General features: G+C 49.8%; 1 protein-coding gene across 2 annotated transcripts in view; it reads left to right on the forward strand.

Annotated features, from left to right (window-relative positions):
- Nucleotides 1–13,517, forward strand: part of EDC3 (enhancer of mRNA decapping 3) — a 30,106-nt gene that overhangs the window by 10,615 nt on the left and 5,974 nt on the right. For both annotated transcript variants that reach the window (XM_064389670.1, XM_064389671.1), the window contains exons 4-5: nucleotides 4,437–4,772; nucleotides 12,837–12,990. In XM_064389670.1, coding sequence (XP_064245740.1) covers nucleotides 4,437–4,772; nucleotides 12,837–12,990 — 490 coding nt within the window. The remainder of the gene's footprint in view (nucleotides 1–4,436; nucleotides 4,773–12,836; nucleotides 12,991–13,517) is intronic.

Genomic DNA, 13,517 nt, shown 5'->3' on the forward strand with positions numbered 1-13,517 from the left:
AGCAGTCCCATTGGAATGGTGGCTCAGCCCTCCTGCAGTGCCAGGGGTGGTTCCTGGAGCAGGATCCTGTAGCAGTCCCATTGGAATGGTGGCTGCAGTCCTGCAGTGCCAGGGGTGGTTCCTGGAGCAGGATCCTGTAGAAAGGTGCAGTCTTCCTCTGAAGATGCAGTGGAGGAGGCAGCTGCTGTTCCTCTGGGAATCCAGTGGAGAAGCTGTGCTGGTGTTCCAGAACTCCAGATTCTATCCAGGTAGGAATGCTGGGCTCCTTCCCTGGGCTCACATCTCCCAGTGGATGCTGCAGTTCTTATCAGCCATGCAGGGACATTCCACAGCCTGGTGTCAGCAGATGTGTCCCCCAGGAAGGATTGGGTGTGGAAGAGATAAGGAAAACTGCCCCCTGAACAGGAGACAGATGGCAAACAGAATCCAGCTTGCTTGGCAACCCAGGACAGGGTTGGTCTCTTGTTCCTGACAGAATGAGAGGACACAGTCTTAAATTTGATTGGATGTTAGGAAAAGGTTTTTTATTGAAAGAGGGATAAAGTACTGGATTTGCCTGCCTGGGGAGGTGGTGGAGTCCCCATCCCTGGATGTGTTTGAAACAAGACTGGATGTGGCACTCAGTGCTGTGGTCTACTTGAGGTGGTGTTAGGGCCTGGCTTGGACTCAAAGGTCTTAAAGGTCTCTTCCATCTTAGTGATTCTGTCAATGTAGAAAATATCTAATGCCAGTTCCAAGGATTTCCTCATTTTGCTATCTTTCCTGTTTGAAGATTGCCCAGCTTCCAGCCTTTTCCTCTACAAGGAGCTGCTACAAACTGCAGTATGATCCTCAAGTGGGAGGAAAACACCGTGGGTTGGAGCAGCTCAGTGTTGTGTTTGCAGGAATCCTCCAGGAAAAGTGAAACATGCAGTGAGACTTTCCCCCACTGTTTTGTCTTTCACTATTTTAAGATTTCCTGAGGCAGTAGTGAGAGTTCAGGATTAATGGTGCTTTTTTTCCTGCTTAATTTAACCTCTTGCTTTTTTAAATCTCCCCAAACTTTTCTATTTAAGGCTTCTAAACCCATAACCTATTACAGCATCACCCTGTACATAATTACAAATGGGTTTTGGCTGTGTTGTTAAAAATATGAATTAATGAAAGTGATGTAAAATCAGAGCATCCCAAAGTCACACATCCCTTGTTTTTATTTCTCTTGATAAAATCTTCAAAATTGGGCCAAAACTGGCTTTGTTCACTTTTTTCCTCAAAGCCCCCTGAGCTGACCCTCATAATCTAATTCCTGAGCTTTCAGTGTACATCCAGCATATTTCCATGACTGATTGTTGAAGCCTTGGTATTTCCATGACTTAATTGTTGAAGCCTTGGTATGCATCCAGAGTAATTCCATGATTTCATTTTCTTGCAAAAGAAACAAACCAGGGTGGGCCAGGCCAGTGAAACAGCTGTAAGGCTGTGGGTTTGGGGAGAAATTCCTAGACCTCTGGAAGTGTTTCTCCCTTACCACCAACTGGGATATTTTTACCCCTTCCAGGATGTCTGGTGTATTTGGGGTGAGCAGAGTTTCACCTCACAAACAACTCGTGTTAGGTTTACATAGCACAGCAGGTGACTTTTACAGACTTCGAGGCAGGTTGAGTGAGATCCTAGGTGTTGGCTTGGGTTCATTTTGGGATACAGGAGGTACAGAAGGGATGTTTTACCCTGTAAAATGTGTATTTGGAGAGTAGGGTGGGTGATGTGTGAGTTTTAGGAGGGGGATGGAATTGGGCCTGGCTTTGTGCAGGAGTGCAGAACTGAGATGTCATCGAGAGCTTGGGTCCTGCAGCTGAAAGTTGACCTCTTGTTGGCCTCTAGCGTGCCAAGTGAGGGCCAGAATTCCCCTTTGGAGCCCTGGTGTGACAGGAATCAATAAAGCCCAACCAGCAGCACAGGTTTCCCAACAATGGCTCTGCTGCCGTGCTGGCACCGGGCTCGTGGTGCCAGGGCTGCCAACAAAGCCTCCCACAGGGATCTCTCAGGAAGGCAGCCAGCTCGCTGGAGACTTTGTTTGCTTGTGTGCTGTACATGAAAGGGTTGTTATTCCTCAGAAACAAAAAAAGCCCGGGAAGGATTGTTTATCTTGTGAGGGAGGTGCTTTTGTGTGTGCCAGCTTGGAGTGGAGCTCTCCTCATGCAGGGCAGAGCACTGGAAGCTGTGATCCAGAAGCAGCTGGAGTAGGAGATCTGCCTTTCTGCAGCCTGGCTTTGCTTTCCTCCCCTTGCCCTTCTTTTGCCTCTTTTCTTTTCCCTGAGCAGAACCAGCTGTCATTTTTTCCTGCCTAGAAGGCGATGCTTGAAGAGGAGCAGCTCCTAACTTTGCTCCCAGCTCCTTGGAAGCCTGTGCCACGTTCTGTGTGCCTTGTTGGGGGGCTGTGGGGCAGCCTGGGCAGAGCTGGGTGGGTCAGGGAGCTGCCCACCACCTTTTGATGAGGTGGGCTCCTGGCTCCCATTCTTTGTGGCTGCAGGGAGCTTTGCTGCCATTGCTCTCCAGCTTTTCTGGTGCAGCTTTATTCCATCAGCATTCCATGCTCCCATCAGCTGCTCCTGTCCCACTGACACCCACCCTGAGTGCTGGGGCAGTGAGGGGAGTGTGGCAGGAGCAGCCTGAGCTGGCCAAACTCTTGCCACTGGCACGAGCAGCAGGCTGGCTTTGCCTTTGTGCCATGCAGGCTCCAGGTTGTCCCCCTGAACCCTGAGAGTCCCTTGGCTCCTGCTGGAGCTGCAGTTCCTGAGCCTTGGGAGAGCCGAGGCCTGTTGTGTTTGCATTCCTCATCTTCCTCCTTTGGCTCTGATTCCAGCAGTGGCAGTTTAGTTCTAAACCAAATCCTGTCCAGCTTTGTGTCACCTTTGGTTTGGGAGCCCTTTGTCTGGGACAGAGTGGAAGTTGGTACCAAAAGCTTTCAAAACCATGGACATAAATGAGTGGTTGCAGTGTGACTACTGAAATTCTCCTTCCTGGGAAGCCTTTCCTCTCTCCTAAATCCTGTTTTATCACCACAGTGCTGGAATTCTGCTGTCTGTCCTTCCAAGAAAAAAGGTACATTATCATTTGAGAAGGATGTTTGGGGTTTTTTTCTTAATGGGAAATGCTTATTCTGCAAGGCCTAGCAGATTTAGGATCTTGCTGTGGTGACTGGGAAAGCTTTCAGGTGAGTTATTAACCAGTTCTGGAGAAAAACCAAGCCCCACTCTGTCTGAAATAAATCCTTGCTGGGGCAATGCATCTCTGACTGGAAATAAACCAGGTACAACATCCTCAGGAAATCACATTTCAGCATGACTGGAGTTGGACATGCTGAAACTGGACTTGTAAGGGGACAGGAAGGGTGCTGGTGGAGTTTGTGCCTGCTGCAAATCTTCTGGGATGTTTGAAAATCTCCTTGGATGGCTTGAAATTCTTTGTTTCTGTGTTATCAAACCGATTCTCTCTAACTCATTTGTATAAATGCATCACAAAGGGGATTATCTTAAACAACAGGAAATGTTAGTAGAGCAAGAGCTCTGGCTTGATAACTTACTCCATCTGTTGGACACTGTAGGTGATTGTTATAACTGCAGGACTTGGTCTGAAATATTTTCTAGTAATTGCAAATGCAACACTGGCAAGGACAAACAGAATAATATTGTCTGGACCTGAAGGACAAAGGCAGAAATGGGCAAGTAAAGGATATGTTGAACTCATAATTATATATTTGCATCAGTTCTTCTTCTCCAGCCCTAAGGAGGAGACTTTCATCAGTCTCACTCCGGAGAATTTGGGCTTTCCCAATGACTTATGGTTGGAAAGAAGTGTATTCCAAACCACCAGGTAATGGGTGAGGAGGAGAGTGAAACAATGGACTGTGTGTCATATCACAGAAATTACATCAAGGTTGAGGAAAAAGAGATCCTTTCTATTCAGGGTTTGTAGTTCTCCCTTAAAAATCATTAACAGGGAAGGAAACACCTACAGTAGTTTGTGAAATTTAGGGGAATTCCAGAGAAGGGCTTGGGTCACACACCTGCCTGAACATGGGAAAACTCCTGGGTCACAGCTGATTACCTTGCCACTGATGTGGCTCTGGGGTTAAATAAAACCTGGAGAAACACCTCTTTTGCTGCTGTGGGCAAGCCTGCTTTTCCAACCTGGCTGGTGGAGGGAAGTCCCTGGAAGTCTCTTAGCTGATGCTCTATTTTCTGTTGGTGTTCTCTTTTCTATTGGTGTTCTATTTTCTATCTGATGTTCTGTTTCCTGCTGGCTTAGCTGAGCCTGAGTAGTGCCAGCTCCAGAGCTGAGCTCCATGGTGAGCACCCCTTGGGTGAGGGGACTGTGAGCAGGAGCTCCCCTCTGCCACAAGAAGTGCTTTTTTCCCTTTCAGGACCCACTCCCACCTTGCTTTTCTTTTGGCTTAGGGTCATCCAGCAGCCGCCACCCGAACCAGGTGACCCCGAAGAAGAGCGGCCTGAAGAACGGGCAGATGAAGAGCAAGGATGATGAATGCTTTGGGGATGACATTGATGAAATCCCAGACACTGATTTCGATTTTGAGGGCAACCTGGCCCTTTTTGACAAGGCAGCTGTGTTTGAAGAGATCGAGACTTATGAGAGGAGGAGCGGCACGCGCTCGCGAGGGACCCCCAACGAGAAACCCGCCCGCTACCGGCACGACGAGAACATCCTGGAGTCAGAGCCCATCGTCTACAGGAGGATTGTGGTACCCCAGAACCCCAACAAGGAGTTCTGCACGGGTATGTTCCTCAGAAGGACCCAAACTGCTGCTTTTGGGGGCACACACTGTGTGTTTTTGCTGTGAGGGGTCAGCTTTATGTGGTCCAAGCAAGGTTGGATTTGTGTGTGCACACACAGCCTTTCTTTGCAGGGTTTCTGAGAGAACTACTCAGGGCAGCAAAGTAAGTGTTGCTCCAGCAGGGAGCAGAGCTGATGGCTGGGAACTGAGTAAGAGGTGTTTGAATCCTTGCTTTGATTTCAGTAGCCTGGGGAACTCACATGCACTCAGGAGAGGGACAGAGGGATGGGCTCAGGATTTGTGCTTTCATGGTTTCAGGTGATTTCCTGTGCTTCTGGCACTCCTTGGGTTGTACTTCTCCATTTCTGTGGGGGTTTAAATACAGTTCAAGTAAAAAGGACTTAGGGCACATTTAGTCCAAATTCCAGGTAACTTCAATCTCCTTGGGATATCTTGCCTTTGATTTTAGGTGCTGTAAAATGTGGGAGTGAAGGAAATTTGGCATTCTAGGAGTGTTTCTTTTCCACATGAGAAAGAAATCAGATGTCAGCTCTTCTTGCAGGGCCTCAAACCAGCTGATATTCTGGTAGCCTGAGCAGAAGTGTGAGCAGCTCCTCGGGCTGTCATTCGTCCTCTGCCTGGAAATTCCATCTGGGGTGTGAAACGCTCCAGGGGAGGAAGCTGATGGATTTGTAATGATCTGCTGCTTTTCAGCTTTGGAAAGTCTCTCTTTTGAATGGTTCTGGTGTATAACAATGTCCTAGTTCTCCATTTCTGTCATTCCTCTTCCTGGTGTCCCACCCTGCTCCTGGGTGAGAGGAAAACACCGTGGGTTGGAGCAGCTCAGTGTTGTGTTTGCAGGGATCCTGGAGGAAAAGTGACAGAAACATGCAGTGAAGCTTTCCCCCACTGCTTTGTCTTTGATGATTTTAAGACTTCCTGAGGCAGCAGTGAGAGTTCAGGATTAATGGCTTTTTTTCCTGCTTAATTTAACCTCTTGCTTTTAAAATCCCCCCAAGCTTTCAGCATCTCTCTGTGGAGGATGCCACACTGATTACCTCTGTGCTGTGTGAACAAGCACCTCTTCATTTGCTGTGTGGTTTCTTGTCTATCTTGTGGGATTTTTCAGATTTCATACTTGTCAATCCATCTTCCAGCTGGCTTGTTTGAGTGGAGACAGGGCCTCTGTGGATGTCTAGTCTGAAACAAAAGCTAAGCCACTGTTGGCAGCCAGTCTGAGCAGCATGGCTGATAGGGGATTCTAGCAGCAGAATTCCTGGGAGGAAAACCACCATGCACTGAGCAGCAGTGAGTAAATTCAGGGATGGAAACCCAATCCTGTTTGCTGCACTCCCAATCCCTTTGTTTAGCAGCTGGAAGGAGGATGCTGAGCTGTAGGCAGCCTGCCTCTCAGTGCCTCAGAGAGCAGCTGGTATGATTAAATGAGTGCCAGGAGCTCCAAAAGCCTTCTTGGTTTTGGATGTGTCTGTGGCAGGATTCTCCCTGCAGAGTTTTTTCTGGTTTCCTAAGGGAAGCTCTCCTTGCAAAAAGCACTTCCTAGTTATGACAAAGCACTTCTTTCTCTTGTTTTTTTTTGCACCCTGGGCCAGTCTGAGAGATGATTGTGTTAATAGAGACAGTGAGACAGTGATTCTGACTGAGACAGTGATTCTCTGTCTGCTGCAACAGCACAAAACTGATGCTGGAGATTGGCAGGGAGTTCATATCCAGCTCTTGGCACTGTGGGATCCCTGTCTCTGGATCCCTGCCTGCTTTTTGATGCCATGGAGGATGGTACAGAGGTAAAACCAAACTGCTGATGGCAGTTTTGAGTCAGTCTTTTGAGTTCCCCAAAGACTCACCTGCAGGACTTCCAGCCTGGGATTTTATTGCTGACTGAGAGAACTTGGTGTGTGTAGGATAAACACTTCATTCCACTGGGATGCTTTTCTGAGAGCTGGTTTTGTGGAGCTAGACTGTCAAGTGTCACATTTCTAAAACAACCCTGTGTTTTACAAGTGAGCAGGGAATGAAGAAGGTGGGAATCTGTTCCAACCAAGTGAAAACCTGGAGCTAATAGAACTTACCAGCTGATTGTGGCTGAGCTAAGTCATCCCTGGGACTCCACACTCCTAAACACATCATTAGTCTTCACTGATTTGGGCTGGCTGCTGTTGATCTGTCTCTGTTTACTGGGAAATGCAACTGTTTGGCAAAAACTGCCTCTCTGGAAAGGCTGTTCCTTGCATAAGGTGTGAGCTGCCTTTTTCTGCTTGCAGAGAATTTAAATGTGTGTTGTCTCTGTTTCTGCTGTTGGCACTAAAACTCCTGTGTTTGAACATCTCTGTGTTTTGGGAGCAGGTCCTCAGCAGAGCCAACACTGTGCAGCAGTGTTGGAGCTCAGAGGAGCTTGCAGGAGGGTCTGCTCTTCAAACAAGCCTTTCCTTCACAGTGAGGAGGTGCAGGAGCAGGCAGAGCTTTGTGCCAGGATCAGAGGCTGGGTGTGCCCTGAGGGTGATGCCCACAGAGTGGCCTTTACTTTGGAAAGGATTTTCCTTTCCCTGTCCTTGACTGACTTTTCTCCTCTTTTAGCTCTTCCATGGCTGGATGTGAATATTGATTGTGTGAAGTGTTCTGGGCTGCTTTGAGGACAGAGAAAACTTTCACTCTCCTCAATTTTGCTTCAGGAACAAAGAGTGGGCCTGGGGCAGTCCCTTTGTCCCTCTGGCAGTTTTTTTGCTCAGCTGGAGGGAATTGTGCACTAGTGCTGGGAGAGGCTCACGCTGGAAGGTCAGCCAGAACTCTGGTGGGATTTGCTGTAATTAAAAACAACGATGATTAGCAAAAGCAGCCCTTAAGGTTGTGTTGTGTTGTTTGAGGGGCAGTAAATGTGTTTGGCTGAGGCTGCAGGCAGGTGGTTCCAGCTTTACCACCAGCAGAAGGCAGCAGGGAATGTCTCCTGTGCCTGGTGTGGGCAGGAGCTCCAGACTGTCACACTGGGGCTCTGGACCTGGAGTTGGGACCTGGGATTATTCACTGCCAAAGGAAAGAGCTGGTGATGTCAGGACAGCTTGCAGGAGGTGCTGAGTCCACTTCTGCCTGAGCCATTGCCTGGATTTATTTTAGCAGAGAACTGGAACTAGAGAACTGCTGAAATGGCCAAGGGAAAAGATGGGATCCAACCTCTGAGTTCCTCTAGCATCAACCCTCTCCTTTTTCCCTGCCACTGCAAGCTTGACAAGCATTTGGGCATCCCAGCAGCATTACAGGGCTTGTTTGGGGAAAAACTCCTAATGCTTTAACTTGTGCAGAGTTAACTCAGCTCTTCTGCTGCCTTGGGATGTTTTTATCCACCCAGTGTCACTCTGCATGTCACAAAACCATTCAGTCTATATTTGCCTTGTATTTTTGGTTTTTTTTTTTCTTTTCCCAGGCAGCTGTAAAATACATTTATTTAATATTAAAAGGCCTGGGCTAATTTATTTTATTGCCTTCATTAGCAAACAATAAAGATGCCCTGTCCAACCCAAACATAATTAAAGTTGGCAGAGCTTCAGTTTTGTGGCAGTGGTGTTATTGTTAGTGGCTTTACTCTGCCAGAGTTTATTTAACTCCCTGGGCCTGCTTTTGATGAGCCAGTCTGACTGGTAGGGCCTTGCGTGAGGGCAGAGAAGGGAAGTTCTGCTGGCATTTCAGCTGCTCCTGAGAGGCAGCAATTAGGACAGGCTGGCGTGCTGAATGCCACTCCATCAGTGCCTCGCATGAAGCCCCTGGTGCCAGCAGCCCGTGGTAAAGGCAGCTGTCCTGGAGCTGCTCCTGAGGGAGGGACGTGCAGGGGACACAAGGTCTGTGCTGAGCTGGGTGCCCACAGAGTGGAGAGTGTCTGCTGTGTCCTTCTGCTTCAGGGACGTGGTGCAGCATTTAAGCAGGGGATTCGTGGGTGCTTCTGGTGGAGCAAAAGTAGAGTTTGGGATCTGCCTCTTGTGGGGTCAGCAGTGATGCTGGGACAGACCCCAGCCTCGGGTCGCTCATTGCAAACCTTCCCTGGAGCTTGAAAAACAACAGCAGTGGCAGAGCTGTGACTGGCAGTGTGGCAGGGGGCAGGTGGGTGACCCACGGGGCAGGTGGTGACTGCTGTGGGCACATGGCAGGGTGTGGCACAGGGCAGGTGGTGACTGCTGTGGGCACAGGGCACAGCATGGCACAGGGCAGGTGGTGACTGCTGTGGGCACGGGGCAGGTGGGTGACCCACGGGGCAGGTGATGACCACTGTGGGTACAGCGTGGCATGGGGCAGGTGGGTGACCCATGGGGCAGGTGATGACTGCTGTGGGCACAGGGCACAGCATGGCACAGGGCAGGTGGATGACCCATGGGGCAGGTGGGTGACCCACAGGGCAGGTGGTGACCACTGTGGGCACAGGGCACAGTGTGACCAGTGTGACACAGGGAAGGTGAGTGACTGTGACCACGGCAGCAGGCACAGGGCACGTGTGTGACCCACGGGGCAGGTGGGTGACTGTGACCGCTGTGGGCACAGGGCAGGTGTGTGGCACAGGGCAGGTGTGTGGCACAGGGCAGGTTTGTGGCACAGGGCAGGTTTGTGGCACAGGGCAGGTGTGTGGCACAGGGCAGGTGTGTGGCACAGGGCAGGTTTGTGGCTGCTGGCACAGACCAGGGTTGTTCCTGCAGGGCTCAGGCTCTTATCAGCACTCGGGCATGGCTGATAACAGCCTGCTGGCAGCCGGGGTGCCCTCTGGGGCAATGGTGGCACACACGGAGCCCTCTCTGTGTGCCAGGCCTGGCTGCTGAGGCCAGTGAGGAGCTCCAGGAGGGCTCAGCAGTGTCCCCTTTGCTGTGCCCCTGCAGGGACAGCTCTGGGCTCACCTCTGCTGGAAATACAGGGTTGGGTTTTTTGTTGTTTTGTGGGTTTTTTTTGTTTGTTTGGGTTTTGGTTTTTTGTTTTGTTTTGTTTATTTGTTTTGAGGGGCTTTTTTTGGAGGGATTGGGTTATTTGTTTTTTTTTGCTTTTTTGGGTTTTTTATTTTTGTTTCTTAGGGGTTTTTTAGAGTTCTTTGGTAGTTTTTTGTTGTTTTTGGGGAAATTTTGGGGTTTTTTTTGTTTTTGGGGAGGTTTTTTGGGGGGTTTTAGGTTTTTTGGGGTTTTTTTGTGGTTTCTTTTTGGGGGGGTTGTTCTTTCTTTGTGGGTTTTTTGTGTGTTTTGGGTTTTTTTGTTTTGGTTGGGTTGGGATTAAATGTGTAGAGATGGTATTTTGTGATGTTTGGACTCAGATGTTTATTAATTTGTATCTACATTACAGTCTTACAAGCTGTGAGTTCTACAGCATTTCATTAGCAAGTTAGAAAATGGCTCCGTATCTATTCTACAAGGTCTTTTAAGGAAAAACTAATTAAGAAATTGCACTTAAATTATTGTTACTTTTAACTTAATAACTAATTACTTGTGTCTTGCAATGTGGCCTTTTCAATTATACAAACTACTTAAACTTGTGAAGGACTAGTCACTGCCTGAAAACTTCTATCTTAGCTTACATATATTACTATATTTTAAAACTTTAAACTCTAAGCTTTTTACCGTGTGATGTTACACACTTCTATTTAAACTACAGATTTATCATCTCAGTGTTATCAATTAATTTTGGAAACTTTTTCTATGGCTTCAGGTCAAACGTGGTTTTTTCTTGAGGGTCTGTGTCTTTCAATACAGAAAATCCAAAATTCTCAGCATGAAGGGTTCCAACAGCCCAGGATGTGCAAAACCTCCCATTTCTGCTGGAGCTTGACTGGGTGTCTTGGTTTGCAAAGCCAGGTGTCTGCTGAGGAAGGCAGGAGCTTCCCTTGGAATGGAAAATGTGAACCCCCTCCCTCTGAATTATTGTAATTTTGAAATTAAGGGGCTCTCAGGCAAAGATATGGGAGCAGGAATAATGTTTTTTTTATTAGGAAAATTAAAAATACAAATGCAATAGTACAAACAAAACCAAACCACTGCCAGAGTCAGAGCAGTCCCTGTCCCCCTGTGGGTCAGGGTGGTGGCACAGCCCCATCCCAGGGTGGCTCAGCCCTCCTGCAGTGCCAGCTGTGCTTCTGCTGCAGCAGGGATCCTGCACAAGGGGGGAGTTTTCCTCTGCAGCTCCAGGGCTGCTGGAGATGGGCCTGGTGTTCCTGTGGGAATGCAGGGGAGAGGAAAGCTGCTCCTGTGGGAATGCAGGGCAGGAGAAAGCTGCTCCTGTGGGAATGCAGGGCAGGAGAAAGCTGCTCCTCTGGGAATGCAGGGCAGGAGAAAACTGCTCCTCTGGGAATGCAGGGCAGGAGAAAGCTGCTCCTCTGGGAATGCAGGGCAGGGGAAAGCTGCTCCTGTGGGAATGCAGGGCAGGAGAAAGCTGCTCCTCTGGGAATGCAGGGCAGGGGAAAGCTGCTCCTCTGGGAATGCAGGGCAGGAGAAAGCTGCTCCTCTGGGAATGCAGGGCGGAGGAAAGCTGCTCCTCTGGGAATGCAGGGGGCAGAGGCTGCTGTGCTGTTCCAGGCTCAGATTGTATCCAGGTAGGAATGCTTGGCTCCTCCCCTGGGCTGAGCATCTCCCCGTGGGATGAGGGAATTTTATCAGCCATGCAGGGACACTCAGTGGCCATGAACAGAAGATAATTAAAAGTTAATGGCCCATGAACAGCAGAGATCTCCTGTAGGGAGGATTGATTGTGGAGGAGATAAAGAACACTGCCCAATGAACAGAAGATAACAGAATCCACCTCTAACAGTTGGTAATAGAATCCACACCCCAGCCACACCTCACAACCCAGGACCCTGGGGCACCCTGGGGGAATGCAGCAGCACAAATAATTCCTCACAGCCCAAATCCACACTGCTCTTATAATGTGGCTGTGAGAGCTGTTTTTGTGTTTGCTGTGTGCAGGGGAGCCCAGCCACGAGGGATGGCTGGCTTTGCTCCTGGGCTGGGTGCATGAGGGCTGCCCGTGCCCCTTGGAGCATTTCCACAGCCCTGTCCCATTCCCACAGCTCTTCCCCAGCAGCACAGGCAGCCCCAGCCCTGCTGGGCTACCAGGAGCACCCAGTGGGCCACTGTCACCCCCAGAGCAGGGACAGAGGGACTGGGGGAACGTGAGGGTGACCCAGGGCTGCTGGGCACTGGGCAAGCTGGGAGGAGAGATGCTGATGGAGAGACTGAGCTCACACTTCTTGAGCTGATGTTTCCTCCAGCAGGCATTGATTTAATCCTCATCCTCTTTGCTCCATGGTGCACCTCCTCTGCCTGCCTCAGAGTGGAGCTGGCATTCCTGGGAAGAGAGGGAGCTGAGAGCTTCTCGTGCTCCAGCTCTGTGGCCACCCCATAAATGGGATGGCACAGGTTGTCCAGAGAAGCTGTGGCTGTCCCTGCATCCCTGGAAGTGTCCCAGGCCAGGCTGGACAGTTCTCAGCACTTCACAAAACCTCTCTTGTTGCTTTTCTCTGGATCCAAGTGCTGGAGCATTTCCCAGCTCGCTAGCCCAGGCTCTCCAGAACACCTGGGAGGTGTTTTTCTGCAGAGTTTATCCTCTGAGCATTTCCCTGCTGCCTCTGTGTGCTGTGATCCAGCTGTTGGGTCTGGAGCAGCCCTTCTGACATGGGAGCACCTACCAGCAAGTGTGGGATTGCTTGTTTTGCTGTGATCTTGGGATTTTGGTGTCAGGAAGCATAAAACATCCAGGCTTTTTTTGGTACTTCACAGCTGCTCTTCTGACTTTCACAGTGCCCAGGAGCACTTTATAGTGGGTTAAAGCACTGTTGGCCTGGATACCATTAAGAAAAACCTTAATATTCCATCTGTAAGTCCCAAAGGCCTTCTCAGCCCTCAGTGTTACTAACATTTCCCACAGAACTTCTGTGGAATTGTTATTTTAAGCCAGCACTTGTGCTTAGCTCTCTCTGCCTCACTGGGAATCATTTGGATTCATTTGGTGGCTTGGGAAGGAACGTGGGTGAGCAGTTACTGAACCTTGTCACTGCTGCTGTTTTGAGGTGTCTGACTGTCCCTGTTTGTGCCCCCAGACTCGGGGCTGGTGGTCCCCAGCGTGTCCTACGAGCTGCACAAGAAGCTGCTGGCGGTGGCCGAGAAGCACGGGCTGACCCTGGAGAGGAGGCTGGAGATGACAGGGGTGTGTGCCAGCCAGATGGCCCTGAGCCTCCTGGGGGGGCCCAACAGGTACAGTGGGGCCTCTGGGGGGAGGGAAGGGGCTGACAGGGCCCTCCCAGCTCTCTGCTGCCCCTTTTGGCTCTTGGCTCACAGACAAAGCCCAGCTGAGGTTTTCCTTCCCCCTCCCTGGGGGTTGTTTGGGGAGCTGAGCTTGGCACAGGTGCTGCCTGAGGTGGATGGAGCCACTGCAGAAGGTGTGATGCGCTCCTTTCTGCACAGAAAGGAACCTTCCCTTTGCTGATTTGGCACATGAAAATCTCACTGTCAATAAAGGCAGCCTGTGAAAACAGCGCTGTGTGGATTTTGTGAGGCTAACTCAGCTTTTCTGGCATCTGCAGCTCACCTGAGCACATCCTGCTCTTTGGGAGGGCTCTTGCAGCAGCTTTGGAGTGCACTCAGTGCCTTTTGCTGACTCCTGAAGAGCTCTGTTCCCTGCCTCTGCTTCTGTGGCTGCTGCTGTGGGCAGGAACTGCACCTGTGTTTTTGTGCTCTTGATAGCTGCTCCAGATTATTTGCTCTCAAAATGAAAAGTAACC

Source organism: Passer domesticus, chromosome 14, assembly GCF_036417665.1.
Source record: "Passer domesticus isolate bPasDom1 chromosome 14, bPasDom1.hap1, whole genome shotgun sequence".
Classification (NCBI taxonomy): Eukaryota; Metazoa; Chordata; class Aves; order Passeriformes; family Passeridae; genus Passer; species Passer domesticus.